This window comes from Carcharhinus amblyrhynchos, chromosome 5 (genome assembly GCF_965287045.1).
Source record: "Carcharhinus amblyrhynchos chromosome 5, sCarAmb.v2.hapA, whole genome shotgun sequence".
NCBI lineage: Eukaryota > Metazoa > Chordata > Chondrichthyes > Carcharhiniformes > Carcharhinidae > Carcharhinus > Carcharhinus amblyrhynchos.
This window is the reverse complement of record NC_137328.1, coordinates 117,228,616-117,254,372: the sequence shown is the minus strand read 5'-3', so window position 1 is coordinate 117,254,372 and position 25,757 is coordinate 117,228,616. Positions and strand designations below refer to the sequence as shown.

At 44.3% G+C, this 25,757-nt stretch overlaps 1 protein-coding gene across 1 annotated transcript; it reads left to right on the top strand.

The window, feature by feature from the left end:
- The first annotated feature begins 526 nt into the window (after nucleotides 1–526).
- sap30l (sap30-like) lies at nucleotides 527–24,759 on the top strand. The gene is made up of 4 exons (XM_080189753.1): nucleotides 527–1,484; nucleotides 8,732–8,857; nucleotides 12,611–12,709; nucleotides 24,309–24,759. The coding sequence occupies exons 1-4, from the start codon at nucleotides 1,299–1,301 to the stop codon at nucleotides 24,429–24,431; spliced, it is 534 nt and encodes a 177-aa protein (XP_080045879.1). The 5' UTR covers nucleotides 527–1,298; the 3' UTR covers nucleotides 24,432–24,759.
- Nucleotides 24,760–25,757: the final 998 nt, after the last annotated feature.

The following is a 25,757-nucleotide window of genomic DNA, read 5'->3' as shown; positions in this document are numbered from 1 at the left end:
TGGGGTCCATGTATTCTTCCTGTGTCTGAATGGGTTTCTGCCAGTTTCCTCCTACAGTCCCAATGACATGCTGGTGAGGTGCATTGGCTGTGCTAAATTCTCCCGGGGTGTACCCGAACAGGCGCCCGAGTGCATAGCTACCAGGGGATTTGCACAGCTAATTTCCTTGTAGTGTTAATGTAAGCCCAAAAACTTGGTTTCCTGCTGACACTGGCCCGCGCTTGAAAAGCGAGGCGTCAACTGCTGAGCCAAATAAAAATTGAGAGAGCGAAAAAAAATGCTGCGCTCATTTGTTTTCTTCTTCCTTCCCCATATACACACACACTCACTGCTTCCGCGTTGGGCGCGCATGCCTCCCTGCGCAGGTGCGCGGGGCAGTCTGGGACATGTAGTTCCCTGCCGCTGGCGGCCGGGGCACGTGACATGCGCGGCTGTGGGCTGGGGGGAACTACACTTCCCGTGGTGCGCAGCGGCTTGCCCCGCCCCCTTCCCCGGGTTTGGAACGCTGGTAATGTATCAATGCAGGGGCATTATTTCCTGATTCCATTTGGAACGTTGGTACATGGCAACAGCTGTTCGCCAGGAGCAGCCCCAAGTACTGCAGTCCAAGTCTGCCCTGCAGTGGGCAGACATCAATGTCATTTAGTATATTTTGTTGTTGTCGTGTGTGTGTGTTTTTTATTTCTATTTTCTCTCCCCCTTTTCTTTTTTAAAAAGCGTGTGGAATACGTTGCTTTATTATTCACTGAAGCTCGAGGTTTGTATTGTACGTGTGGCTGAATGAAAACATCAGACTTCAGTCCTGGTGGATAATTTTCCTTTGCTCCTCCACCACCCCTTTTTTAAAAAAAGAAACGAGAGAAATATATATTTCTCTCCTACAAAGCGGCGCGTTACCGGCGCCAGAAAGGGAATAATTGTTGTAAAGGCTTCGCATGGAACAGCCCGGCCATTGTGAGCTTCTTAGAGAGTTGTAATTTTTGTTTAAAAACAAGAATTTAAACCCCCCTCTGCTCCCACTGCGAAAGTTGCAATGTGAGTTCTTTAACCCGTCGTTAAAGAGACACTTTCTGCCATATTGAATTCTCTCTCTGTGTATGTGTGTATATATTTATATATATATATATATTAGGAAAGAGTTCTTTTTTGTTTGTTGTGGAACTGAGTGCCGGTCTCGAACCCACACGTTTTGGCGTTGAGTTGATAGACCCTGTTCTCTGAAAGGGGAGAGGAGGGGTTGTTTGGGAGGAGGGGAGAAACAAGAAGAGAGGGGGCAAGAGGGGAATTAAAAAAAAGAAATGAACGGTTTTAGTACCGAAGAAGACAGCCGGGATGGCGGCGCCGGGACGCCAGGATTTGGCCACATTTGTTGTCTGGTTGATGATGGAGAGAGGTGCAACCGCCCTGCCGGCAACGCCAGCTTTAGCAAGAGGATCCAGAAAAGTATTTCACAGAAGAAACTCAAGCTGGAAACCGACAAGAACGTAAGTCTGTTGATTCTTAATTATTTATATTCCGCGGAAAGTCTCTAAAGTAACATTTGTCAACAAAGGGATGGGGGGGGGAGGGAGGAGGAGGGGGGAAAAGAGAGGGTGAGCAGTTTTTGGTGTGGTGTGATTGAGCAGTTTTGTAGGCTGATGTGAAACAAGAAACTGTCATGAGGTCCATCAAAAGGCCCGAAACATAGATTTCAATACTCTGGTAGCCACTTAACCAGCCGGCCAGAGAATCATTCTATTAAAAAAAAAGATCTGGTTGGGGATATGTAGCTCTTGTTTATCCTGGTTGTAAAAAAACAGTTTTTCCCACACGCCGCTGTGTTTAAACTCAAATTGTACGTCTGCTGTGACCTAGAGTTTAACATTGGGGAATCTGTGGCCACGAGTGAATGTCTCCCTGACTTGTGTGAAAGTCGTTGCCCGGGCAAAAACGCTGTATTTGTATTTGCAGAGTTGGGCTTTTTTAAAAATAAACACTGAACTTGCTCAGTTTTTGAAAGGATCGTAACAGAGCTCCAGTTTTCATTCTTGATTTTAGCTAGTGTCACCGAGGAAGATAGTAGATGGAAGGTGGTGCAGGCTTAAACATTTACACTGAAAGTGACACGTTTCTTAAAAAGAAACTCAGTCGGGGGCTTGTTCCTGGATGGGTGCGCATTGACCCCAATGGAACGGAGGAGGAGGCCATTCGACCCCTCAAACCTGTTCCACCATTCACTGAGGACATGTCTGATCTGTGACGGAGCTTCATAAATTTGCCTTCCCTCCACCCCCATATCTCTTAATCTAAAGATCTCGCAATATTAAATTTAAAATTACAAGTGACTGGAGCAGATTTTGATTGATTTTTAATGACTTAGGAACAAAGGATATGAAGAGAAAAGGGTGGAAGTTAAGGAGGTGATTGGCCATCATTCAGTTGCGGCCTTGGGTGACTGGGGTGACACGGTGGTACAGTGGTTAGCATTGGTACCTCATAGCGCCAGGGATCTGAGTTCGATTCCTGACTTGGGTCACTGTCTGTGTGTAGAGTTTGCATGTTCTCTCCATGTCTGTGTGGGTCTATTCCGGTGCTCCAGTTTTCTCCCTCAGTTCGAAAGACGTTTGGGTTAGGTGCGTTGACCATGCTAAGTTCTCCCTCAGTGTACCTGAACAGGTGCCAGAGTGGGTCAACTAGGGGATTTTTGCAGTAACTTATTGTAGAGTTAATCTAAGCTTACTTGTGACACCAATAAATAAACTTTTAACTGTGCGGAGTCTGCATGTTCTCCCCGTGTCTGTGTGCTCCAATTTCCTCCCACAGTCCAAAGATGTGCAGGTTAGGTTCATTGGCCGTGCACAATTGATGCTTAGTATCGGGGAATTAGCAGGGTAAATATGTGGAGTTACGGGGATAGATCCTGGATGGGATTGTTGTTGGTGCAGTGCAGAAGGAGGCCATTTGGCCCATCGAGGCTTGATGGGCCAAATGGCCGCCTTCTGACCTGTAGGGATTCTATGATGGTATTGAATGATGAAACAGGCTTGAAGGGCTATACGGTCCAGATTCTTATGTTGAAAAAGTTCCACAATCCTACCACCCTTTTCGTGTAGAAGTATTTTCTAACTAAACTTCTGAGAGATCTGGCTCTAATTTTTTGACAATGTGTCGTAGTTGTAGGCACAGAAGTGTCTGTGTATAAACATCAAACAAAGAGATATTTTTGCTTGTGTTGTCCTCCTGGTCAAATAGGCCACTGAAGCACCATTCAATCAGGAAGAGTTGCTACTTGTTTGAGCTGAATGCAGCCTATGGAATGGTGTATAGGGGGTCTAAGGAAGAGTCAACGCAGGGCACTGGAGTTTTTAAGAAGTGATGTTGGGGAAAAGTGGAAAAAAAACCCCTTACATTAAGCTTTTCTGACCCCGGGCTTGACCCAATGCACTTAACAGCCTCTGAAGTACTTTTGAATTGCTATCATGCAGATTATCTGCACATGGCAAAGTTTCACAGAAAGCAATGTGCTGATGTGTTTTGATGTTGGTTTAAGATAAGAATATTGACCAGGGTGCTCTACCAGTCTTTGAGAAGCACTGTGAAATCTTAAACAACCACCTAAGAGTCCATTGGTGGCAGTGAAGCACCCCCTCAGTTTTGTACTGGAATGTTCACCTGGATTATGTATCTGGAATGGCACTTGAACCCACAAACCTCCTGCCTCCAGTACACAGGCATACAACTTGCTGTTGTCACAACCAAGATTTGCCAACCTACTAATTCAGTATTTGGTTGGAGATAATTTTTGCATGGCATGATGGGGTGCGTTTTGGGATGGGGTGATAAAGGGGTGATTTGCTTGATCTCTTGACGTGAGCTGACACTTGCTCCCTGGGGCAGCGAGAGTCTTTTGGAAGCATCCTTGGCTGGCAGTTTCCGATGCAAGTCGAGATTGTCGGTGGGGGACAAGCTATTTGATCGTGAGGACATCAGGCTGAAACCTGGGTCAATCTCAGCTGTGTTCTTTCCAGCATTGTACAACAATGAAGAAAGCACGTTCTCCTAACTTCTCTCATCTCAATCTACAGTGTCTGGGTTAGCAAGCCTCCTGAGTAGTGCAAGGCTCTTTTTCAGCCTAGGCTGAAGGAAGAAAACATTTGGTAGAGCTGTCCAGTTAGTCTTGTTCCCCTGCTCCATTCCATCCCCAACACCCCGCCGTTCATTTTATCGCACTGTTTCCCTACCAGGGATCAAATAACTCTTAGGCCACAAATTAATCCTGGCTGGAAAATCTCAGTCGGGTCTGTAAGGAGAGGAAAGAGCTGACATTTCGAATCCAGGTGACTCTGTCAAAGCTTTGACAAAGGATCATCTGGACTCGAAACATCAGCTTTTTTTCTCTCCTTACAGATGCTGCCAGATCTGCTGAGATTTTCCAGCGTTTTCTCTTTGGTTTCAGATTCCGCATCCGCAGTAATTTGCTTTTAATCTTGGTTGCTCTGCCTCTCTTGGGTAGTGATTTGGAAAGGACTGGTCTCAGCACAGGAGCTAAGCAGTTGTACTTCCATCATAAAGTAGTTGTACAGAGAGTTTTGAATATTCAGAGCAGGCAGCATTATCACATATATAGTATACAGCATCAGTAATTGGGACTGTAGCTTAATTACTCAGTGCTGATGTGTTGACTGTGAAACACTTCGGAACCAGCCCCTGCTTCACAAAGACTAGATTTGGCAGCAGATCTCTCCAGGATCAGAGAGTATAATACTTTTCATTGCAGCAAGTAGTTTATTGTACCGAGTGATATCGACACTGGACAAGAGCTGTTTACCTATGGAAGTAATGAGGGAAAAAATAGGACAGCTCCTATAAATATTTCACTGATCACTTACACACAGCAGCACTGGCAGGGAGCACCCCTCTACTTGGGATGTTGTTGTCATATTAAGTTAAGTTTATTTACCAGTCTGCAAGTAGGCTTACGTTAACACTGCAATGAAGTTACTGTGAAATTCCCCCTAGTTGCCACACTCCGGTGCCAGATATTTGCTCTCTGCCTGGCTCCTGTTGAACAGTAGTTGCTTCTGATTGTTGAAATTCCTAACGAGCTTCTGCCCCTCCGCATTTCTGTAATCTTCAGCCCATAACATTGTGTTCCTCAATTTCAACCCTTCTTTTTCTCCCCCTTGCCTGATTATTGGGAGCCATGATTTCGCCTGTCTCAGGCTCTGATGTGTCCTGTCCAACATTAACACTTTCTTTAAGTTTCTCCTTCAGGCCTACTATCTCTTATCCAAACTTTTCACCCTTGTCTCAATTACTCCGTGCGAGTTGGTGTCAGTTTTTTTGTCTTGACACTCGTGTAAAGCATCGTTTTGCTACATCCACGTAGATGGTTGTTGAAATTACGTGATAATTGCTGCTGCAGTGCTGCAGCTAAAATTGGCAAGTGCCAGTGTGGTTGCCAACACAGTGAGTAGGATTGCCATAAGCTGCAGACAACAGTAAGATTTGTGCTGCAGTCGCTGTAATGGGTCTTGAACCCACAACCGACTGACTCAGACGTGAGTGCAGCCACTGTGTCAAGGCTGCTGCCTCTGTGAGAAATTTTGGCTTTGCATTGTATGGTACACTGCACTTGTTTTCATTGCTACAATGTCATTTACTAGGTTATTTTTAAACTGAGTATTGTCTGATTCATGACCTAAAAATGAAAAACGTTCTGTTTAGGTTTTGGACTATGGCTGGATTAAAACCGTAAACTCCTTGGTTTGCTGTCTGGCTTCAGAGCTTTCAACATCACTTGAAAAGTTTATTTAAAATGCTTCAGTGATTTTGTTCGGTTTTCGAATCTCGTTACAAACCCTGCACTTTCATCACTGAGGGGTTGACACAGAGTCATGTGGTATAGAGTGAGACCATTTGACCCATTGCATCCATTGCTGGTTCTCAGAAAAAAAATCTGCTATTATGGTGGCACAGTGGTTAGTACTGCTGCCTCACAATGCCAGGGACCCGGGCGTAATTCCCAGCTTGGGTCACTTTCTGTGCGGAGTTTGCATGCTCTCCTCGTGTCTGAGTGGGTTTCCTCCAGGTGCTCCGGTTTCCTCCCACAGTCCAAAGGTGTGTGGGTTAGGTAGATTGGCTGTGTTAAATTGCCCCTTGATGTCAGGGGGACTCGGGTAAATGCATGGGATTATGGGGATCCGGCCTGGGTGGGATTGTGGTTGGTGCAGACTCGATGGGTCGAATGGCCTCCTTCTGCATTGTAGGGATTCTATGGCAACCGAGCACTTTGTTTCTCAGTTGTGGGAGTTCATACTCTTGGGTGAAAGGGTTGTCTCTCTACAGCACAAGGAGGTTGACAAGAACCACTGAAATACTTTCACACTGCTTTCTGGCATAGAATACAAGGAAGCTGGTTAAGACAACGTCAACTTTGGCTCAATGGGTAGTACCCACCTCTGAGTTACCAGGTTGTGAGTTCAACCAACAGGATGTGGAAGCTTTTGGAGAGAGGGCAAAGAAGGTTTATCAGGATGTTCCTCGAGAACAGGATACAGGGTAAGAGGAGAGGTTGAATAGAGTGGGATTGTTTTCACTGGAAGGACAGAGACGAAGGGGGAGACCTGATAGAGGTCTACAAAATTGAGAGGCGTAGCAGGAGGCTTTTTCCTAGGATGCAAGTGTCAATTACAAGGGGACACAGATTCAAGGTGGGGGGGGGGCGGGGGGTGCAGTTTAAGGGAGATGTGTGGGGGTAACTTCTTCATGCAGTGGCGGGTGCCTGGAACGTGCTGCCAGAGGAGGTGGTGTAAGCAGGCAAATTAGCAGCATTTAAGAGTCATCTTGATGGGTGTATGAATAGAGGGACATGGTCCAAGTAAGGGCAGAAGGTATTTTTTTTTTAGAGCATCATGATCGGCACAAGCTTGGAGGGCTGAAAGGCCTGTTCCTGTGCTGTACTTTTCTTTATTCTTTAAGTCCACGTCAGAGATTTGAGCATCAAAATGTATGCTGAACCTCCTTTGCACTACTGAGGAAGTGCTGCATTGTTGGAGATGCCGTCTTTCTGTTGAGATACTAGACCTGCCTGCTCTCAGATGGACATAAAAGATTCCATGGCACCATTTTGAAGATGAACGGGGATCTTATCTCTTGATCCCTCGTCAACATTTATACCTCCACCTACAGCATAAACATATGAATTAGGAGCAGAAGTCGGTCAGTTGGCCTCTTGTGCCGCCTCCGCGATTTAATAAGATCATGGTCCAACCATGGTGCTTTGAAATCTACACTCCTTTCCACCCCTGATAATATTTGATCTACTTGCCTAACACAAATCTGTATCCCTCTGCCCTCTGAGGCAGAGTTCCAAAGTCACCCAACGCCTCCCGGGGGTGGGGGTGGTTGTGGGATGGGGGTATAGAAATCTTCCCTCTCTGTCCTAAAAGACTGCCCCTAATTCTAAAACATTGTCCTCTGGTTCTGGACCCATCCACAAGAAGAAACATCCCTTACCACGTCCACCTCGTTAAGACCATACGGGATCTTGTGTATATATTTATATATTAATCATGTCACCCTTCTTTCTTTGAAACTCCAGTGGAAACAAACCCATTCTGTCCAATCTTTCCTCCTTAAACAACTCGTTCATTCCAGAAACGAATCCAGTAAATCTCCCCTTTTCGCTTCCAATGCACTTGCATCCTTCCATAAGTAATGAGACCAAAACTGCACACTGTATTTGAGATAGAAGTAAATTACTGCGGACGCTGGAATCTGAATCCAAAAGAGAAAATGCTGGAAAATCTCAGCAAGTGTGTTGAAGCTCTGACAAAGGATCACCTGGACTCAATGTCAGCTCTTTTCTCTCCTCTCAGATGCTGCCAGACCTGCTGAGATTTGCCAGCATTTTTTCTTTCCGTCTCACTATTTCAGATGTGGTCCTGTAGAACTGAAGCACAGTGTCCTTGCTTTTGTGTTTGATCCTTCTCATAAACAAAAGAAAGCATTCAATTAGCCTCCTTAATTGTTTGCTGCACCTATACAGTAATCTCTGGTGACTTGTACTAGAACACCTTAATCCCTCTGTACCCCAGGACTCGGCTGATTATCTGGTCGTTTGCTGCTGGTAGGATTTTGATGTGTGGAAATTGGTTGTTTCATTTCCTATGTTACAGCAGTGACTGCAATTCAAAAGTACTCCATTTGGTTGTGAAACATTTTCAGACACCCTTGAAAAGCATCGCTTTAAATGGTTCATTAATTTGCAGGACTGTCGGAGTGGAAAGAACTCCTTCCCCAAGGATGATTCTACCCTTCAGATCCCATCAATGAGCTAGGTTGTTTAGTCAGTCAGCAGTGTTCTGCCATAATGCAAGCCTGTAGGGCTGAGATATTTGACTACTTGGACTGCTGTGAGGAATTCTCAGGCACGTGGCATTTATAGTCCTCTTAAATCCCAAAGAGACTCCTCCTTTCCCATTACCACCCACCTCCCTGCTCAACCCAATCAGGACTGTTCCTGGTTGGTCACTGAAGAGTTTGGAGCCCAGCTGGATAAATTGTAGGTATTGGGAACTAGTTCACTGTGAACTTGGGGAAAGCTGATCTTAACTCTATTTTCGTCATCACTGCACTCTTGCTACATCTGTCCCACCACCATTCTGCGTTAAGCTTGTTATTTCTCAAGCCATGATTACAATGTGTTGTAACTTGTGCGATTTCTTTCTTTCTTATGTTTATTTCTCAGGTTCGACACCTGTACATATGTGACTTTCACAAAAGTTTCATACAAAGTGTTCGAAACAAGAGGAAGAGGAAAGGGAGTGATGATGATGGGGGTGATTCACCGGACCATGATGCCGAGTCTCCAGAGGTAAATGTGTCCAAGGCTTGTAGTTGAGGTGGTTTTTGATTTTAAGGGACTTTCCATAATCGAGTTTCAAAACTCTAGTTGCAAATATAGAAATGTAATGTAAATGGCAAACGCATTGACCCAAATTTCCAATACACTGATCCTTTGCTGGAATTCGCAAGCAGAAGGTGCCTCTGAAACCTTCCCCAAGTGGATAACATGCACGCAAATGGTGAGCACCATCTTTCTGTTTGGTGCAAGAACGGCACCACCACTAAGTCCAATCATCTCTGCGTTCAATATGCCACATGTGTGCACGTCCAACTGCTTAAGTGACTCAGAACATGTGCACTGGCTGATTTATCAAGGCCAATTGTAGTGCCCTGTTTTAATTATATCCTTTGCTGGGGATTTCCAAGGCTAATTGTAACCCAACTGCTGCCCATAGTGAGAGTCACACAAACAACACAGATGTGGATTGAAACAGGGCCTTTGCTGATCCCTGATTCAGCTACTCACGAGGTAAGTCACTCTGGTCTTGTTTGCAAATTTCCGTGACATGCTTCCTCTAGATTTCCTGCCCATGGGCTATCTTGCATAATTTTTTGGTAAATTTCCTTTACTCACGTTTGATACAATTCAAGGGAACAACACTTCACCATCTGATCTGATCTGATTTCTTCTTGGGAAGAAGAGAAAGGTGGTGATCAAATGCGAATGTTGTCTATTTGTACGTCAGTGCTATTCACCAAAGCCTCCGTTTCTGCAGATGCTTGTGGAGGAGATGCAACATTTGGAATTTATTATTAATTGTCAGTTTTTCACTTTACCACACTATTTGTTTTAAGACTAATGTCCAAAGATGTGCAGGTTAGGTAGATTGGCCATGTTAAATTGCCCCTTATTGTCAGGGGGTGACTAGTAGGGTAAATAAGTGGAGTTACGGGGATGGGGTGTGGTGGGATTGTGGTCAGTGCAAACTTGATGAGCCAAATGGCCGCCTTCTGCTTTGTCGGGATTCTAAATTAGAAAGACTCTTAACGTCTGATTCGCCCTCCGTCACCTTGATGAGGACGAACGTTTCTTTTTAAACCAGCTGTCGAAATATATTTCAGCCACCATTAAGAACAGATAAAATTATTTTATCTTTTATGTGCAAACTTTTCTCTCAGAATTCTCTCTCTCAAAGAAAAGCTTGGCATTTATATAGTGCATTTCACAATCTAAGCTTCCTAAAACATTTTATAACCAGTTGTCTTTGCTGTTCAATTAGTGTTGTAATTAGTTTGCGATGTTGGTTGCTGGATAAATATTGTTCTAGTACGCCAGGGGACACTCCCTACCCCCCCCCACCCCGCTCTTCAAAATAGCACCAGGAGATCTTTTACATCTACCTGTTTCAGTATCTGTGGAGACTGATAAGTTTTAAAAAGACGTCTGAATTTCTCCTGATTCATTGGAAGGCTCACAGCGAGAGCCGTTTAATACAATCATGGCTGACCATCCACCACAATGCCTTATTCCCACATTATCTCATATCCCTTAATGTCATTGTTATTTAGAAATCTATCAATTTCCGCTTTGTTAGTCAAGAACATCCATGGCACTCTGGTGTTAAGGATTTCACAATCCTCTGAGTAAAAACAGTTCACTTTATCTCAGACCTAATAAGCTTTCCCTATTTTGAAATTGTGTCCCCCTGGTTTCAAGATTTCAAAACTTTTACTGTAACAAACAAGCCAGAAGCAACATAGGCTGCACACTAGTTCAGTTGGTAATTAATATTCTAAACTGCAGAAAAGTTTTCCCCATTTAATTTTTTAAAACAACCGAAGATCCCTTGTAATGTTACACTTTACTGTCTCTCAAGTGAATACTGTTCTTCAGGACCTAGTCCGAAGCTATTTTCAGCATCCAGTGGCTTGTTTCCTTTTTCCTTTAGCAGCCAGATAACTTTTAATCCCTGAACTGACTTTTGCAGTGACAGTTACCCTAAAGATTCTTCCCTCCTGCAAATCTTCCAGTTTCATTTAAATCCACGTGAATTTGACCTCCTCAATCCAACTGCTAGCTCCCAACCACATTCGGTGAGGTGAACAATATATACTGGCCACTTACAACCCTCTGCTGTCTGGATTCTTGTAACCTGACCTTTCTGTGAGGCTCAGTGATATCTTAAGAAAACTCTCTAAGCTGATACTACATGGCTTTTTGTGGCATGTTTTCCCCCTCAAAAACAGATCTCCATGGAAATGTGAATCACATGGGCTATGTATCCAGGTAGAAATGCTGATTAACTATCTCCTAAGCCCTCAGCTCCGTTCTATCTTGAAATTAAATAGAGTTTTCAGTATAACTTTTTAAACTTGACATTTCTATCACTTGTCTGAGAGTCTTGGAGACCAACAGTCTATTTGCAGTCAGCATGAATGCCCTTGCCACTGTCCACAAATGTGAGCATCTTGCACTTTCTTCCCAGTAAAAACAACCTGAGCCTTCCCTTTAATTTAACAACCATGCCACCCAAGCTTGTTGTCAGGCCTGATTCAGGGTAAGTCACATGACCCTCTTTGTTTCTCCATTTTGCCCTAAATTAAAGAGACAGTCCAAAAACATAATCTTTTCAAGTTTGTATTTGTGAAAGATATCTTATTCAAATGACAGCAGAGGTGATAGTGCAGCATTCCTTCAGTCAGTGTGGGTTTGTGTGCTCAGGTCTCTCAAGTCTAAGCCACTCTCCTGAGGGTGGGGGGGGGGGGACCTGATAGAATATTCATCAACATAGTGCAAAATCATAGAAATCTACAGCAGTGAACGTGACCATCTGGCCCATTGTGCTCTTTGGAACAGCAATCCAATTAGAACCACAGCCTCACATAATAAAAACAAAATACTGCGGGTGATGGAATCTGAAACAAAAAACGCTGGAAAGTCTCAGGCATAGCAGCATCTGTGGAGAGAGAAAATAGAGTAAATGTTTCAAGTGTGTATGATGAAGCTTCAGAGCTAAAGTGAGTGGGAAACGTGATGGATTATATGCTGTATAAGAGGCGGTGGACTCTCAACTTCACTCTTTCCCTCGAGCCAAATTTATTTTTGAAGTATAAATCTTTTGATTAGTTTTTTACTTTTATTTATTAGTGTCATAAGTAAGCTTATATTAACGCTGCAATGAAGTTATTGTGAAAATCCCCCAAACACCACACTCCGGTGCCTGTTTGGGTACACTGAGGGACTATTTAGCATGGCCAATGCATCTAACCTGCACGTCTTTTGGGCTGTGGGAGGAAACCAGAGCACCTGGAGGAAACCCACACAGACACAGGGAGAACATGCAGGCTCCGCAGAGACAAGTCAAACACAGGTCCCTGGCACTGAGGCAGCAGTGCTAACCACTTAGCAGGATTTCCTGCTGTTATTCCCCAACCAATGTAGGCTTGCTGGAACGTGGATTCAATGGACTTTTGATCAGTTGTTTTTCCTATGATGCCACAGTTCTAAACTGTGCTCTTTAGTTACCTGGAATAACATGTTGGGAGGTTGCGATGAGAGATGTCACAGCCTGCAACACAAGTAAAGACCTCTAGATGTTTGTAGCTGGGAAATTTGGGCTGAAATCTAAATCAATCTGTAAGCTTTTACTTTATTCAACTCTCGTCTCGTCCCACGCACCATCAATCGCCGTTTTTCTCTATTTTGAGACTATTTCTCAATTGTAATGCCAGCTTGATTTGCCCGAGAAATGCTCAATCTTTTGATTTCTTTTAACTTTAGGTTGATTTGTTTCAACTGCAAGTAAACACGCTGAGGCGTTATAAGAGACACTTCAAACTACAGACCAGACCTGGACTAAATAAAGCTCAGCTAGCTGAGGTATTATATATATGCCCTTAATGGTATTTTTGTTGTAAAGTATTTATTTTCCTATTGTTGGGTGATGGTAGCAAAATAAGCCAACGGCAGGGTGGGTGATGCTTGTGTTTAAAATTGCTTTGCCAAGTACAGATAATGAATTGTGCACAGTCATATTCTGGTTCATATCTCTTATCTTTACTCAAATCCCAATATTCTGTGATAGTAGGTTTCAGTACCTACTCTGCAAACAAAACAAAGTATTTGAAACGAATCTGTTTAATCTCTGGGTGAAGAGACGTTGCAAAAATGAGCAAGGCGGATGGCAATTTTTCTACCTGCATTTCCTTGGGTATTGCAATGCGGTTGCTTTGTGAACTTCAGTGGTAGTCATTTTTAAACAATAAATCTTCATAGACTTTTCCCCTGACAAAGGCCAACATTTGGCCAGTCTTGGAACTGGAGAAGATTAGTTTTTTCAAGTTTATTTAATTAGTGTCACAAGTAGGCTTACACTAACACGGCAAAGAAGTGACTGTGAAAATCCCCTAGTCACCACACCCCGGTGCCTGTCTGGGTACACTGAGGGAGAATTTAGCATGACCAGTGCACCTAACCAGCACGTCTTTCGGACTGAGAGGAAATTGGAGCACTGGGAAGAAACTCTGAAGATGTGCCGGTTAGATGGATTGGCCATGCTAAATTGCCCCTTAGTGTCAGGGGAACTAGGAAGGTAAATGCATGGAGTTACAGGAATAAAGTTTGGGTGGGCTTGTTGACTGTGCAGGATCGATGGACCAAATGGTCTCCTTCCGCACTGTAGGGATTCTATGAAACCCTCGCAGGCACTGGGAGAACAAGCAATCTCCACACGGACAGTGACCCAAGGCTGAAAGTGAACCCGGGTCCCTGGCGTTGTGAGGCAGCAGTGCTAATGAATCTGTGCTGAATGCCTTTTGGATTTAATATTCTTTTTAAACACTCATCAAGCTCTGTGTTGTTGATTTCTCCTTCCTTGTCTGAAAACAGCATTAGTTTTCACATTTTGCTGATGACTTCCAACTTCTACCTTCCTTGCTTCCCCTTTGTTTCCCTCTTATCGGGCTACTTGCTTGACATCCAGTACTAGATCAGCAGCGATGTTCTTCAACAAAACATCGGAAAGACCTTGTGACAGAGGGATTGATGAAGTAGTTGTTGAATGTTGGGTCAAGGATGCTGCCCTGAGAAATTCCAATTTTCAGGAATTGCATTATCTTGCCTCCAATAATTAAGACTCTTCCTGTCTAGTCCAGGTCCCTCCATGGTTTCCACTACCACCCCTCCCCCTCCCCCACCCCTTGATCAAAACAATGTGTTACCATGTTAAAGGCACTATATAAATGCAACAACTTGCATTTATGTAGTGCCTTTAACATGGTAACACATTCCAAGGTGCTTGATGGGAGCAATAATCAAACAAAATTTGGCATACGAGGTTAGGAAGGGTGACAAAAAGATTGGTTAAAGAGATGGGTTTTAGGGAGAGGTAGGGAAAAAAATTCAGAAGCTAGGATTAGGCACACAAACATATGAAATAGGAAAGGGAGGAGGCCACTCGGCCCCTTGCGCACGCTCTTCCGTTTGATGTGATCCTGGCCAATCTGATTGTGGCCTCTATCCCCCAAAACCCTATAGATGGACTCTATTGTCAATCTGTGATAGATCAATCAATTTTTTTAGTCCTTCATAGGACATGGGTGTTGCTGGCTGGCCAGCATTTGTTGCCCGAGGGCAGTTGAGAGTCAGACACATTGCTGTGGCTGTGGAGTCACATGTAGGCCAGACCAAGTAAGGACAGCAGATTTCCTTCCCTAATAGACGTTAATAAACCGATGGGTTTTTCTGACGGTTGACAGTGGTCATCAATAGATCCTTAATTCCAAATATTTTTTAGTAAGTTCACATTCCACTATCTGCCGTGGCAGGATTCGAACCCGGGTCCCAGAACATTTGCTGAGTTTCTGATTAACGGTCCAGTGATAATACCACTCGGCCAATGTCTCTCCTGATATTGATCTGTCTAAATAAGACTTAGAAATATCCAATGACTCTGCCTCTGCTGTCTGGAAAAGAGAATTCCATTGACTAATGACCCGCGCCCCGGCTCTATGTTTCAATAAGATCATCTATCGTTTTTCTAAACTCTAATGGATACAGGCACCACCTAACTAATCTTTGGTCCCAGGAATCAGTCGGGTGAACCTTTTTGAATGGCTTTAGTGTAATTATATCCTTCCTGAAATGAGGAGACCAAAACTATACACGGTCCTTGAGCTGTCGTCTCACCAACATCCTGGACAATTCCAGCAAAACTTTCCTACTTTTACATTCCATTCCCTTTGCAATGAATACCAATTCCATTTGCCATCCTAATCACTTGATGTACCTACACACTAACATGCTGTGATTCCTGAACCAGGACACCCAAAGCTTTCTGTACTGCAGAGGCCTACAATCTCTATCCATTAAACAATGTACTGCTTTTCTGTTCTTCCTGCCAAAGTGGACAACCTCGCACTATATTCCAGCTACTCAATTTTCACCCCACTCATTTAACCTATCCCTTTGTAGACTAGTAGAGTGTACTAGTAAATCGGCAGAGTTGACTAAACAGGATGTAGTTATCAATTCCCGGCTTGTGTCATTGTCTATGTGGATTCTGCATGTTCTCCCTGTGTTTGCATGGGTTTCCTTCGGGTGCTCCAGTTTCCTCCCGCAGTCTGAAAGATGTGCTGGTTAGGTGCGTTGGCCATGCTAAATTCTCCCTCTGTGTACCCGAACAGGCATTGGAATGTGGTGACTAGGGAATTTTCACAGTAACTTTGTTGCAGTGTTAATGTAAGTCTACTTGTGACATTAATAAATAAACTTAGAACATAGACTTTCAGTCAAGATCTCACAGCTTGCTATGTAAAGTTAAAGCGCATGGAATTGTGGGTAGTATCTTGAGATGTTTTGAAAGCAGAGTGGTGGACAGGAATCATAGACTCCCTACAGTGCAGGAGGAGGCCATTTGGCCCATCTAGTCTGCACAGACTCTACAACAGAGCATCTAACCTAGGCCCACCTACCATCCTATTCCTGCAACCCCATATTTTCCTTGTTAATTCCCCCTTATCTATACGCCTTTGGATACTGAGGGGAAATTTAGCATTGCCAATCCACCTACTCCGCACATCTTTGAACTGTGGGAGAAAACCAGAACACCTGGAGGAAACCCATGCAAACTCCACACAGTCACCCAAGGCCAGAATTGAACCTGGGTCCCTGGTGGAACCTGGGTCCCTGGTGCTGTGAGGCGACAGTGCTAACCACTGCGCTACCATGAAATAAATAGGTCTTTTTCCAAATGGCTAGCAGGTAGTGATTATTGGGGTACCACAGGGATCTGTGCTAATATATGAATGATTTGGACAAGGGATATCTCCAAGTTTGCAGACGATAAAAGTTGGGTGGGAGGGTGAGCTGTGAGGTTGATGCAGAGATCCTTCAGCATGATTGGGACAGGCTAAATGTGTGAGCATGTGCATGGAAGATGCAAGTATAATGTGGATAAATGTGAGGTTATCCTCTTTGGTAGCAATATTAGGAAGGCAGATTGTTATGTGAATGGGTATAAATTGAGAGAGGTGGATACTCAGCAAGACCTTGGCATCCTCACGCATCAGTTCCTGAAAGTAAGTGCATAGGTACAGCAGGCAGTAAAGAAGATAAGTGGTATGTTGACCATCTTAGAGGATTTGAGTATAGGGAAAGGGATGTATATGCTGCAATTATAAAGGGCCTTTGTGAGGCCACACTTGGAGTATTGTGTGCAGTTTTGGTGTACTTATCTGAAGAAGGATGCCCTTGCTCTAAAGGGAGGACAGTGAAGGTTTACCAGGCTGATTCCTGGAATGATAGGATTATTGTATGAGGAGAGACTAAGTCGGTTAGGCTTATATTCACTAGAGTTTAGAAGAGTGAGAGAGAACCTCATAGGAACTTCTAACAGGGTTAGACAGGATAAATTCAGGAAGAATGTTCCCAATGGTGGGGGTGTCCAGAACTAGGGGGTCATAGTTCGAGGATAAGGAGTAAACCCTATAGGACTGAGATGAGGAGAAGTTTCTTCACCCAGAGGGTGATGAATGTATGGAATTCACTATCACAGAGAGTAGTTGAGGCCAAAATATTGTGTGATTTCAAGAAGAAATTAGATATAGCTTTGGGGGCTAAAGGGATCGAGGTGTTGAATTTGATGATCAGCTACGATCAAAATGAATGGTGGAACAGGCTCGAAGGGCCAAATGGCCTGCTCCTGCTTCTAGTTTCAATGAATGTTTCTTCATAGACTCTTGACCTCCCCACAACTTAACTTTCCTGCTTATCTTTGCGTCTTCAGCAAATTTAGCAATCATACATTTGATCCTTTCATTGATGTAAATTGTTTCATGCGGCACTCTACTCGTCACATCTCGCTAACCTGAAAATGACTTGTTTGCCTCTATTCTCTATCTACTTAATCAAACGTGGTTTCGCTTTTACGTCTGTTGATTCAGCCTGATTGCATTAATATTTTCAAAGTGCCCTGCGGTAACCCCTTTAATAGGGAAACTGCTAGGATTTATGACACATTAAGCTACCTGGCCTAGAGTTAGTTACATTTGATATTTTCCAATCTGCAATCCTTTGAGCCAAAGGTGGGATTTGAATGGATTTCACAAGGATGTGGTTTTAAAATCAAGGTTCGCTCAGACTGGGAGCCAATGTAGGTCGCAGAGCACAGCGACAGAGAAACAGGACTTGCTGCAGCAGAGTTTGAGGAGTTCAGGTTTACTGAGATTTCAGTGTGAGAGGTTGACCAGGAGGGCATGGGATTAGTCTACAGGTAATAAGATAACAAATGAAAGTTCCAGTAGCAGGTGACATGTAGTAAGGTGGAGACAGATGTGCTAGAGCTGGGTGTTCTTCGCAATGAAGGTAAGGAAACTCATCATGGGGTCGGGTAGGTCTTTTAAGAAGATAGCTTTTAGCATTCAGCCATTGCATTGCTAAAGTCAGCTACAGGCTTTGACTTTGATTTATTATTGTCACATGTATTAACATAGAGTAAAAAGTATTGTTTCTTGCGTGCAAGACAGACAAAGCATACCGTTCATGGAGAAGGAAAATAGAAGTGAAGAATGTAGTGTTACAGTCATAGCTAGGGTGTAGAAAAAGATCAACTTAGTGTGAGGTAGGTCCACTCAGAAGTCTGACAGCAGCAGGGAAAGAAGCTGTTCTTGAGTCCATTGGTACGTGACCTCAGACTTTTGTATCTTTTTCCTGACGGAAGAAGGTAGAAGACAGAATATCCGGACTGCGTGGGGTCCGTAATTATGCTGGCTGCTTTGCTGAGGCAGCTGCAAGTGCAGACAGTCAATGCATGGGAGGCTGGTTTAAGTGATGGACTGGATTACATTCACGACCTTTTATAGTTCCTTGCGGCTTTGGGCAGAGCAATATCTTTGTCCTGACGGTAGAACAGAGAATGTCTGTGTTTAAGTGAGGTGGGGTAGGGCAGATAACTCCATTTTGATTTAAGGATTTTTTTTTGACTTGATTCACTCATGTTCTTTAGGAAAGGAAATCTGTCCTTGCCTGATCTGGCTGACATGACTGCAGATCCACAGCAACGTGGCAGGCTCTCTAAGTGAACCCTCAAATTGCCGAGCAAGCTACTCAGTTCACCAAGATCCCAAAGACAATTGGGGATGGGCAATAAATGCTGCTCCAGCCAGTGACACCAATGTACCTTGAAAAATTTACTTCGGTTTATATTAAATTTCAGGACACTATTTCAGTCTGAGTGGGGAAAGAGAGTAATGAGCTAGCTCTGTATGTCCAAAGTAAGCACAATGCAAAAGTTTATTTCTGTATTAGTCACAAGTAGGCTTACATTCACACTGCAGTGAAGTTACTGTGTAAATCCCTTAGTCGCCACACTCTGGTGCCTGTTCAAGTACACTGAGGGAGAATTTAGCACGCCCAAAACACTTAACCAGCCCGCCTTTCACACTGTGGGGATACGGGAAGAACGTGCAGTCTCCACACAAACAATGACGGAAGCCGGGAATCGAACCGGGATCCCTGTGAGGTGCTGAGAGGCAGCAGTGTTAACCACTGTGCCACCATGCTGCCCCAAGGCGCATTAAACATATTGGTAACCCCTTTTTGAACAGTCCACCTGCCCTGTATGTGTAGTTTGTGCCACCTGACCGTTTGACACCCAAATATCTCAATCTTACATTCAGAAAGAGGTGGAAATGATAACAAATCATTTTAAAAAAAAACTCCTGAAAAATTTGGCTTGAGGTTGCACCATTTCTGATGAAAAATCACTTCTTCCGCCAGTATACAAACTGGTACTTGTAAGCTCACCTGGCAGCGATATGAGACAAACTGTCCCTTTGACCTGCTTACCAGTGTCAGCACCAAAATCTTTATTATTTCCCATCAAATCACCAGGGACAATATTTTTCCTCTATTCAAATGCCTCCTTTTTATTTTAAGATTACGTTCTGGCTAAACATTTTATTCGGTGCTTTGCTATTTCAAATTTAATTATTGCAAATGTTAAGAGGGCAAAGAATTAATGGGAACCTGTGGAGCAACTTTGTTTACACAGAGGGTGGTACATATGTGGAATGAGCTGCTGGAGGAAGTGGTTGAGGCAGCGACGTTGACGACATTAAAGAGGTGCTTGGACGCATACATGGATAGGAAAGGTTTAGCAAGATATGAGCCAAATGCAGGCAAATGGGGTTAGCTTAGATGGGCATTTTGGGTGGCATGGACCAGTTTGGGTCAAAGGACCTGTCTCTGTGCCATAGATTCTCTGATTCCATATTGTCTTGGGCAGTTGTAGTACAATTTTAAAGTCAAGTTTATTTATTAGCCACAAATAGGCTTACGTTCACAGTGCAATGAAGTAATATAGTGAAGTATGTTCAAGCTAACTTGTTACTGTGTCAGAACTTGGTCAGTACTTAGCCTGATTCAGAAGGCTGTGGGCTCAAGTCCCATTCCAAAGCCTTGGACACAAAAATCTAGGCTGATACTTTGCTAGGACCGAGATAGCTCAGTTGGCTGGACAGTTGGTTAGTGATGCAGAGCGATGCCAACGGCATGGGTTCAATTCCCATACCGGCTGATGTTATTCTGAACCTCGCCTGAGTTGTGGTGATCGTCAGGTTAAACCGCCACTAGTCAGCTCTCCTCCTCGAAAGGGGAGAGAAGCCTCTGGTCACCTGGGACTATGGTGACTTTGTCTTTACTCGGGCAGTGCAGCAGTGTTTAAGGTTCCATCTTCCAGATGAAGTGATAAACTGAGGCCCCTTCCGGGGGATGTGCAAGGTCCCACAACAATTTTATTTTCAAGACGAGTGGGAGAGTTATTCCCCAGTGCCCTGGCTAATAATTATCCCTCTGCCAGCTTCACTAATCACAATCATCTTTTTGATTGTGGTGCCTTGGTGTTTTTCTGTGTTGCCACAGTGACCACACTTCAAAAATATTTCATTGGTTATTAAAGGACATCCTGTGGTTGGAAAAGGCATTATGTAAAATGCAAATCATCCTTTAAAATGCTCCACCCTAAAACTAGAGGGCATAGCTTTAGGGTGAAAAGGGAGGGAGACAAAAGGATCCAGAGGGACAATTTTTTCACACACAGGGTGGTGAATATCTGGAACAAGCTGCCAGAGGCAGTAGTAGAGGTGAGTACAATTTTGCCTTTTAAAAAGCATATTGACATTGCATGGCTAAGGTGGGTATAGAGGGATTTGGGCCAAATGTGGGCAATTAGGAGCAGCTTAGCAGTAAAAACAGGGCGGCATGGACGAGATGGGCCGAAGGATCTGTTTCCACGCTGTTGGCACCCCCGCCTCACTTTCGGCCATTTTCTTGTCCGGAATTGACTCGAATGCGAACAGCCCTGAAAGCGTCCAACTTGTGCAATGACTCTCGGTGAGCCTTCTCCTTCAATCCACCTCTGTGTAACTGGACATTTATTCTCCAGTTCCCAGTGGCCTTTGAGAAAATGGTGCTGAAGCATCTTGAACTGTCACGTGGTGATATGCTGCAGCTGACTGACTCGGTCAGGCCCCTGCAGAGTCCAGTTCAGTGTCAGCCTCTGGGTGGGAGTTGGAGTCACGTGCGGGGCCAAACAAGGTAAGGATAATGGGTTTCTTTTCCGAAAAGCTGGTTAGGTTTTTTTTTGGAAATGGTACCCAATTTTGTTTTAAGAATGTCATGGTGTGATTGGCTCTCGTTTCCTGGGTTACTGATCTGTCCAAGGAGAGATATTGGATAGTAGTAATGTCACTGTACCAGTACTGCACTGGTCCAGTGATGTTACTGTGCCCAGTGTTATGGGGAAATGCATTCAAACCCCAACAAGGCAGTTAGTGGAATTTGAATATAATTAATCAAATCTGGGCGGCACGATGGTACTGTGGTTCGCACCATTGCCTCAGTGCCAGGGACCCGGGTTCGTTTCTGTATGGAGTTTGCATGTTCTCTCTGTGTCTATGTGGGTTTCCTCCAGGTGCTCCAGTTTCCTTCCATAGTCCAAAGATGTGCAGGTTAGTTGGATCGACCATACTGAAATTCCCTTGAGTGTGCCAGGATGTGTAAGTTAGGGGGATTAGCAGGTTAAATATTTGGGGTTGTAGGGATAGAGTCTAGATGAGATGCTCTGTCAGAGAGTGAGTACAGACTTGATGGGCCTAATGGCCTCCTCCTGCACTGAAGGGATTCTGTGGATTCTAAATTCAATTAATGGAAAATATGAAATGAAAAACTATTCTCAGTAATGGTGATATGAAACTATCATTGATTATCATAAAAACCAACTGATTTACTGATATCCCTCAGGGAAGGAAATCTGCTGTCCTTACCTGGTCTGACCTCTATGACTCCAGATCCACAGCAATGTGGTTGACTCTTATCTGCCCCTTGAAATCAATTCAAAGGCAATTAGGGATGGGCACCAAATGTTGGCTTGCCAGTGATGCAGCCATCCATGAAGGAACTGCAAAGCTATAGCTAGAACTATAGCCACTATACTGCTGGCTTCGGGGTTCAGTGGTGCAAATGCTCCCACCCTCATCAGATATCTGTATCCATTACTATCCTGGGCCCTGGTTGACAGTTCGGTTTACAGTACGCTGACTATTTTCCCCTACCTAGCATCGTGTTGCTGTTTTCTTGTGTCCTCATGACCATCCTGAGCTCCCTTAACACGCACCAAGGTTTGAATGTGCGGAATGTCACCGTTTGTGGCTCAGCATCGCACAGTTTAGTCTACTTAACCTTCTTAAGCCTGACAATGCCTGCTTATTTCATAACTTGAGGGATTTAGTTAGCCATGTGGAAATTATACAATTTTGCGGATATAAGGAGTGGGATAGTTTTATTTTCTACTTTGGTGATGATCCATTGTGACTCGGAGCTCTCTGTACATTAGCTTACACAATTTCTCAGTCCTGTAAATGAGTTGGCCCTTTCTTTGGACTTGCCCCGAAGGCGTGACCTTCTCGCCTGATTATCAGGGAGACTACTTTTGAACTCAACTTTTGATACTCCTCAAGATGAACCAAATAATCTAGGCTGATAACCTTGCCACTACTGTTTGACAATCTCATCACGCTGTAGGGAGACCTGTCTTGCCTAACACGCTTCCTCGTGGATTTATGATCCAATTTATGACAATTCCTCAAGACTGTTTTAAAAAGAGGCGCAGATTTAAATGATATCAGGAATTTGGGCGCAGATGAACCATGATATCGTTAAATACTGGGACAAGCTTGAGGGGCTAAATGGTCTACTCCTGTTCCTATGCTCCTGCTGAGGCAATGGGTTTTAAACTTTCTTGCTGACTAAGTTTGATTCCTACTCTTTCAGCGTGGTTCCGTGATCTGTTGCTGTGTTATCTGCAGCCAGAGGGGTTTGAATGAATGGTGAGATCCTGTACTGCTTTCAGTGCATTTGTTAATTTTAAAAAGAGTATTAGTTGTTGATGCTGCAGCCTTTATCTTGTGCCGCAGGTCATGATTAGGTTCACGGGGAGCGTAGGTTTGGACCATAGAACCAGCGATGGGTTACGGCCAGGTGAAAAGTGTCTGAAATCAGCACTGCTGCCACACGGCGCCAGGGACCCAGGTTCGACTCCCAGCTTGGGCCACTGTCTCGGTGGCGTCTGCACGTTCTCCCCATCTCCTCCAGGTGCTCTGGCTTCCTCCCACAGCCTGAAAGATGTGCTGGTTGGGTGCGTTGGCCATGCTAAATTCTCCCTCAGTGTACCTGAGCAGGTGCCAGAGTATAGTGACTAGGGGATTTTCACAGTAACTTCATGGCGGTCTAAATGTAAACCTAGTTGTGACTAATAAATAAATTTTTACAATGTGCTACAGAACTTATTATTCTCTTTCTTCACTCAGGCTGCGACAGTGCCTTCAAATTTAATACAAACCAAAGTAGCTTTTTTTTTTAATTCATGGGACATGAGCGTCACTGGTTGGGCGAGCATTTAGAACCATAGGATCATAGAACCCTACAGTGCAGAAAGAGGCCCTTCAGCCCATCGAGTCTGTACTGAACACAATCCCACCCAGGCCCTACACCCATATCCCTACACATTATACCCACTAATCCCTCTAACCTACACGTCCCTGGAGACGAAGGGGCAATTTCTTAGCATGGCCAATCAACCTAACCCGCACATCTTTGGACTGTGGGAGGAAACCGGAGTACCTGGAGGAAACCCACGCAGATACGGGGAGGATGCGCGAACTCCACACAGACAGTGACCCGAGCTGAAAACTGAACCCAGGACCCTGGAGCTGTGAAGCAGCAGTGCCAACCACAGTGCTACTGTGCCGCCCTGGCACGGTATTGCCCACCCTTTATTGCCCATCCCGGATTGCCCCTGAGATGGCGGTGAGCTCTCAGAATCTTACAGTGCAGAAGGAGATGGGATTTAATGGGATTGAAGGTTATAGATAAGCCTGGTAGGTATGGATATGATCGGTGCAACTTGTGAACCTGTTTGTGCGGTAGTGTTCTATGTTCTATGAGACCATTGAGTTTGCACTGACCACAATCCCATCCAGGCCCTATCCTGATAACCCCATACATTTACACTAGCTAGTGTGCCCCTGACACCAGGGGGCAATTTAGCACGGCCAATCCACCTAACCTGTACACCTTTGGACTGAGATATTCGCACATAATCAAGTGGGCTGATTCTCTGAGTCTTGTTGCGAATCCCTGGTTTCAAATTTCGCAAGGGTCACAGGATGGACAAGGTGTTGGGAAGTTAAGAGATATTTAGTCAGCATTTCTGTTTTGAACCCCCCCCCCCACCCCTCCCCAAATTCCCATCCAATTTCCTTTGTAATTGTTTACTGTCTCACCTCCTCTACCCTCGGAGGCAGAGAGTTCCAGGTCATTACCATTAGCTGCATCAGAATATTCTTCCGGTTATTTTGGAGGGTGCTTAATAATAAATGAACTGAATGAAATGTATCCTAATTGTAAAAATTTCTTTTTGCAGACAATCAGTCGTCATTTTAGGACCATTCCAGTGAACGAAAAGGAAACGCTAGCCTATTTTATCTACATGGTGAAAAATGATAAAATCAGACACGATCAGAAAGCTGACAGCAGCATTCACTGAAACAGACATTAACTCTTCTTTCATTGATCACACGGTGACGCAGTGACAAGAGGTCCACTTCTAAAGTCAGTCACACTTAAACCTTTTTATTCTTTTAAAGCATCAGCTGAAATTGGCATGCGACTTTTTATTTTATTATGTTTTTTAAACATGAAGAGATTTCGGTCTGCGATTATGATTTTGTTTTTGTTTCCCGGTCTGGTCTCTGAATTTTAACGTCTAGAACATGTTAGTTAAACAAAGCCCACAAACAAAAAGATTCGCTCTGTGTGTATTTTTGTTTTGCTCTTGAATGACGTCCTGTTGGAAAGAGAAAATGACAATTGGGGGGTGGGGTGGGGGGGGAGTGGGCTTGGTGGTGGGGAAGCGCGGTGGTTAGCGCTGCTGCCTCACAGCGCCAGGGACCCGGGTCACTGCCTGTGCGGAGTCTGCACGTTCTCCCCGTGTCTGCGTGGGTTTCCTCCAGGTGCTCCTGTTTCCTTCCGCAGCCCAAAGGTGTGCGGGTTAGGTTGATTGGCCATACTAAATTGACCTTAATGTCAGAGTTGGGGGGTTGGGAGTTGGGGGCTAGCTAGGGGCAAATATGTGGATTTATGGAAATAGGGCCTGGGTGGGATTGTGGTGAGTGCAGACTCGATGGGCTGAATGGACTCCTTCTGCACGGAAGGGATTTTACAAATACTTTAAAAACACTGCCTTTAGGAGGTGCTGCAGGAACTTGAGATCTCTTTACTATTTTATTTGTTTTGTCCCTTCCTATTCGCAGCCACTGGGTTGCAATTTGGTTGACCCCTGCACACCGAGAAGGTGGACGAGTGTTAGAGTGTAGTGAATACAGCTCTGTGTCACAGTAATATCACGGCAGCCGCACATTTTGCGGGATTTTTGAAAATATCTTGGCTGTCGTGGTAAGCAAGAAGACTCGACTCGGAGGTGGTGGGTGGGGCGGGGGAGGTGCGGTGGAAGAAGGCCCGTGACCGGGAATGTTGTCACGCTTGTTGATCTTTTATTTGTGCTATAAAACATTCATCATAGTTGGAAGTGAACCATTGTCCTGCCTGCAACAGTGATCGATTTGTAAAGTTTGAACTTTTCTTGTGCAGCGGGATTTTCAAGATTGATTACAGTGTTAATTTTTTTCCCCTCTGTGCACAGATGTACAATGTACTGTACAATGAGACTGTCAGAAACTTTTGTAATATTTACACTTGTCAGCTTCAGTGGGTTGGGGGTATGGTTGCAGGGTATCGGTCCGTTACTACTGTACCTTGTGGGCTACTTATGACACAATTGTCAATTTTGCATTAAACAGATGTGCACAAATGA

Excerpts from the sequence above, each read along its gene's own strand:
- sap30l (XM_080189753.1), top strand. The coding sequence starts at position 1,299 with ATGAACGGTTTTAGTACCGAAGAAGACAGCCGGGATGGCGGCGCCGGG. Across the intron at positions 1,485-8,731 it reads AGCTGGAAACCGACAAGAAC|GTTCGACACCTGTACATATG; the intron begins GTAAGTCTGTTG and ends TTTATTTCTCAG. Across the intron at positions 8,858-12,610 it reads ATGATGCCGAGTCTCCAGAG|GTTGATTTGTTTCAACTGCA; the intron begins GTAAATGTGTCC and ends TTTTAACTTTAG.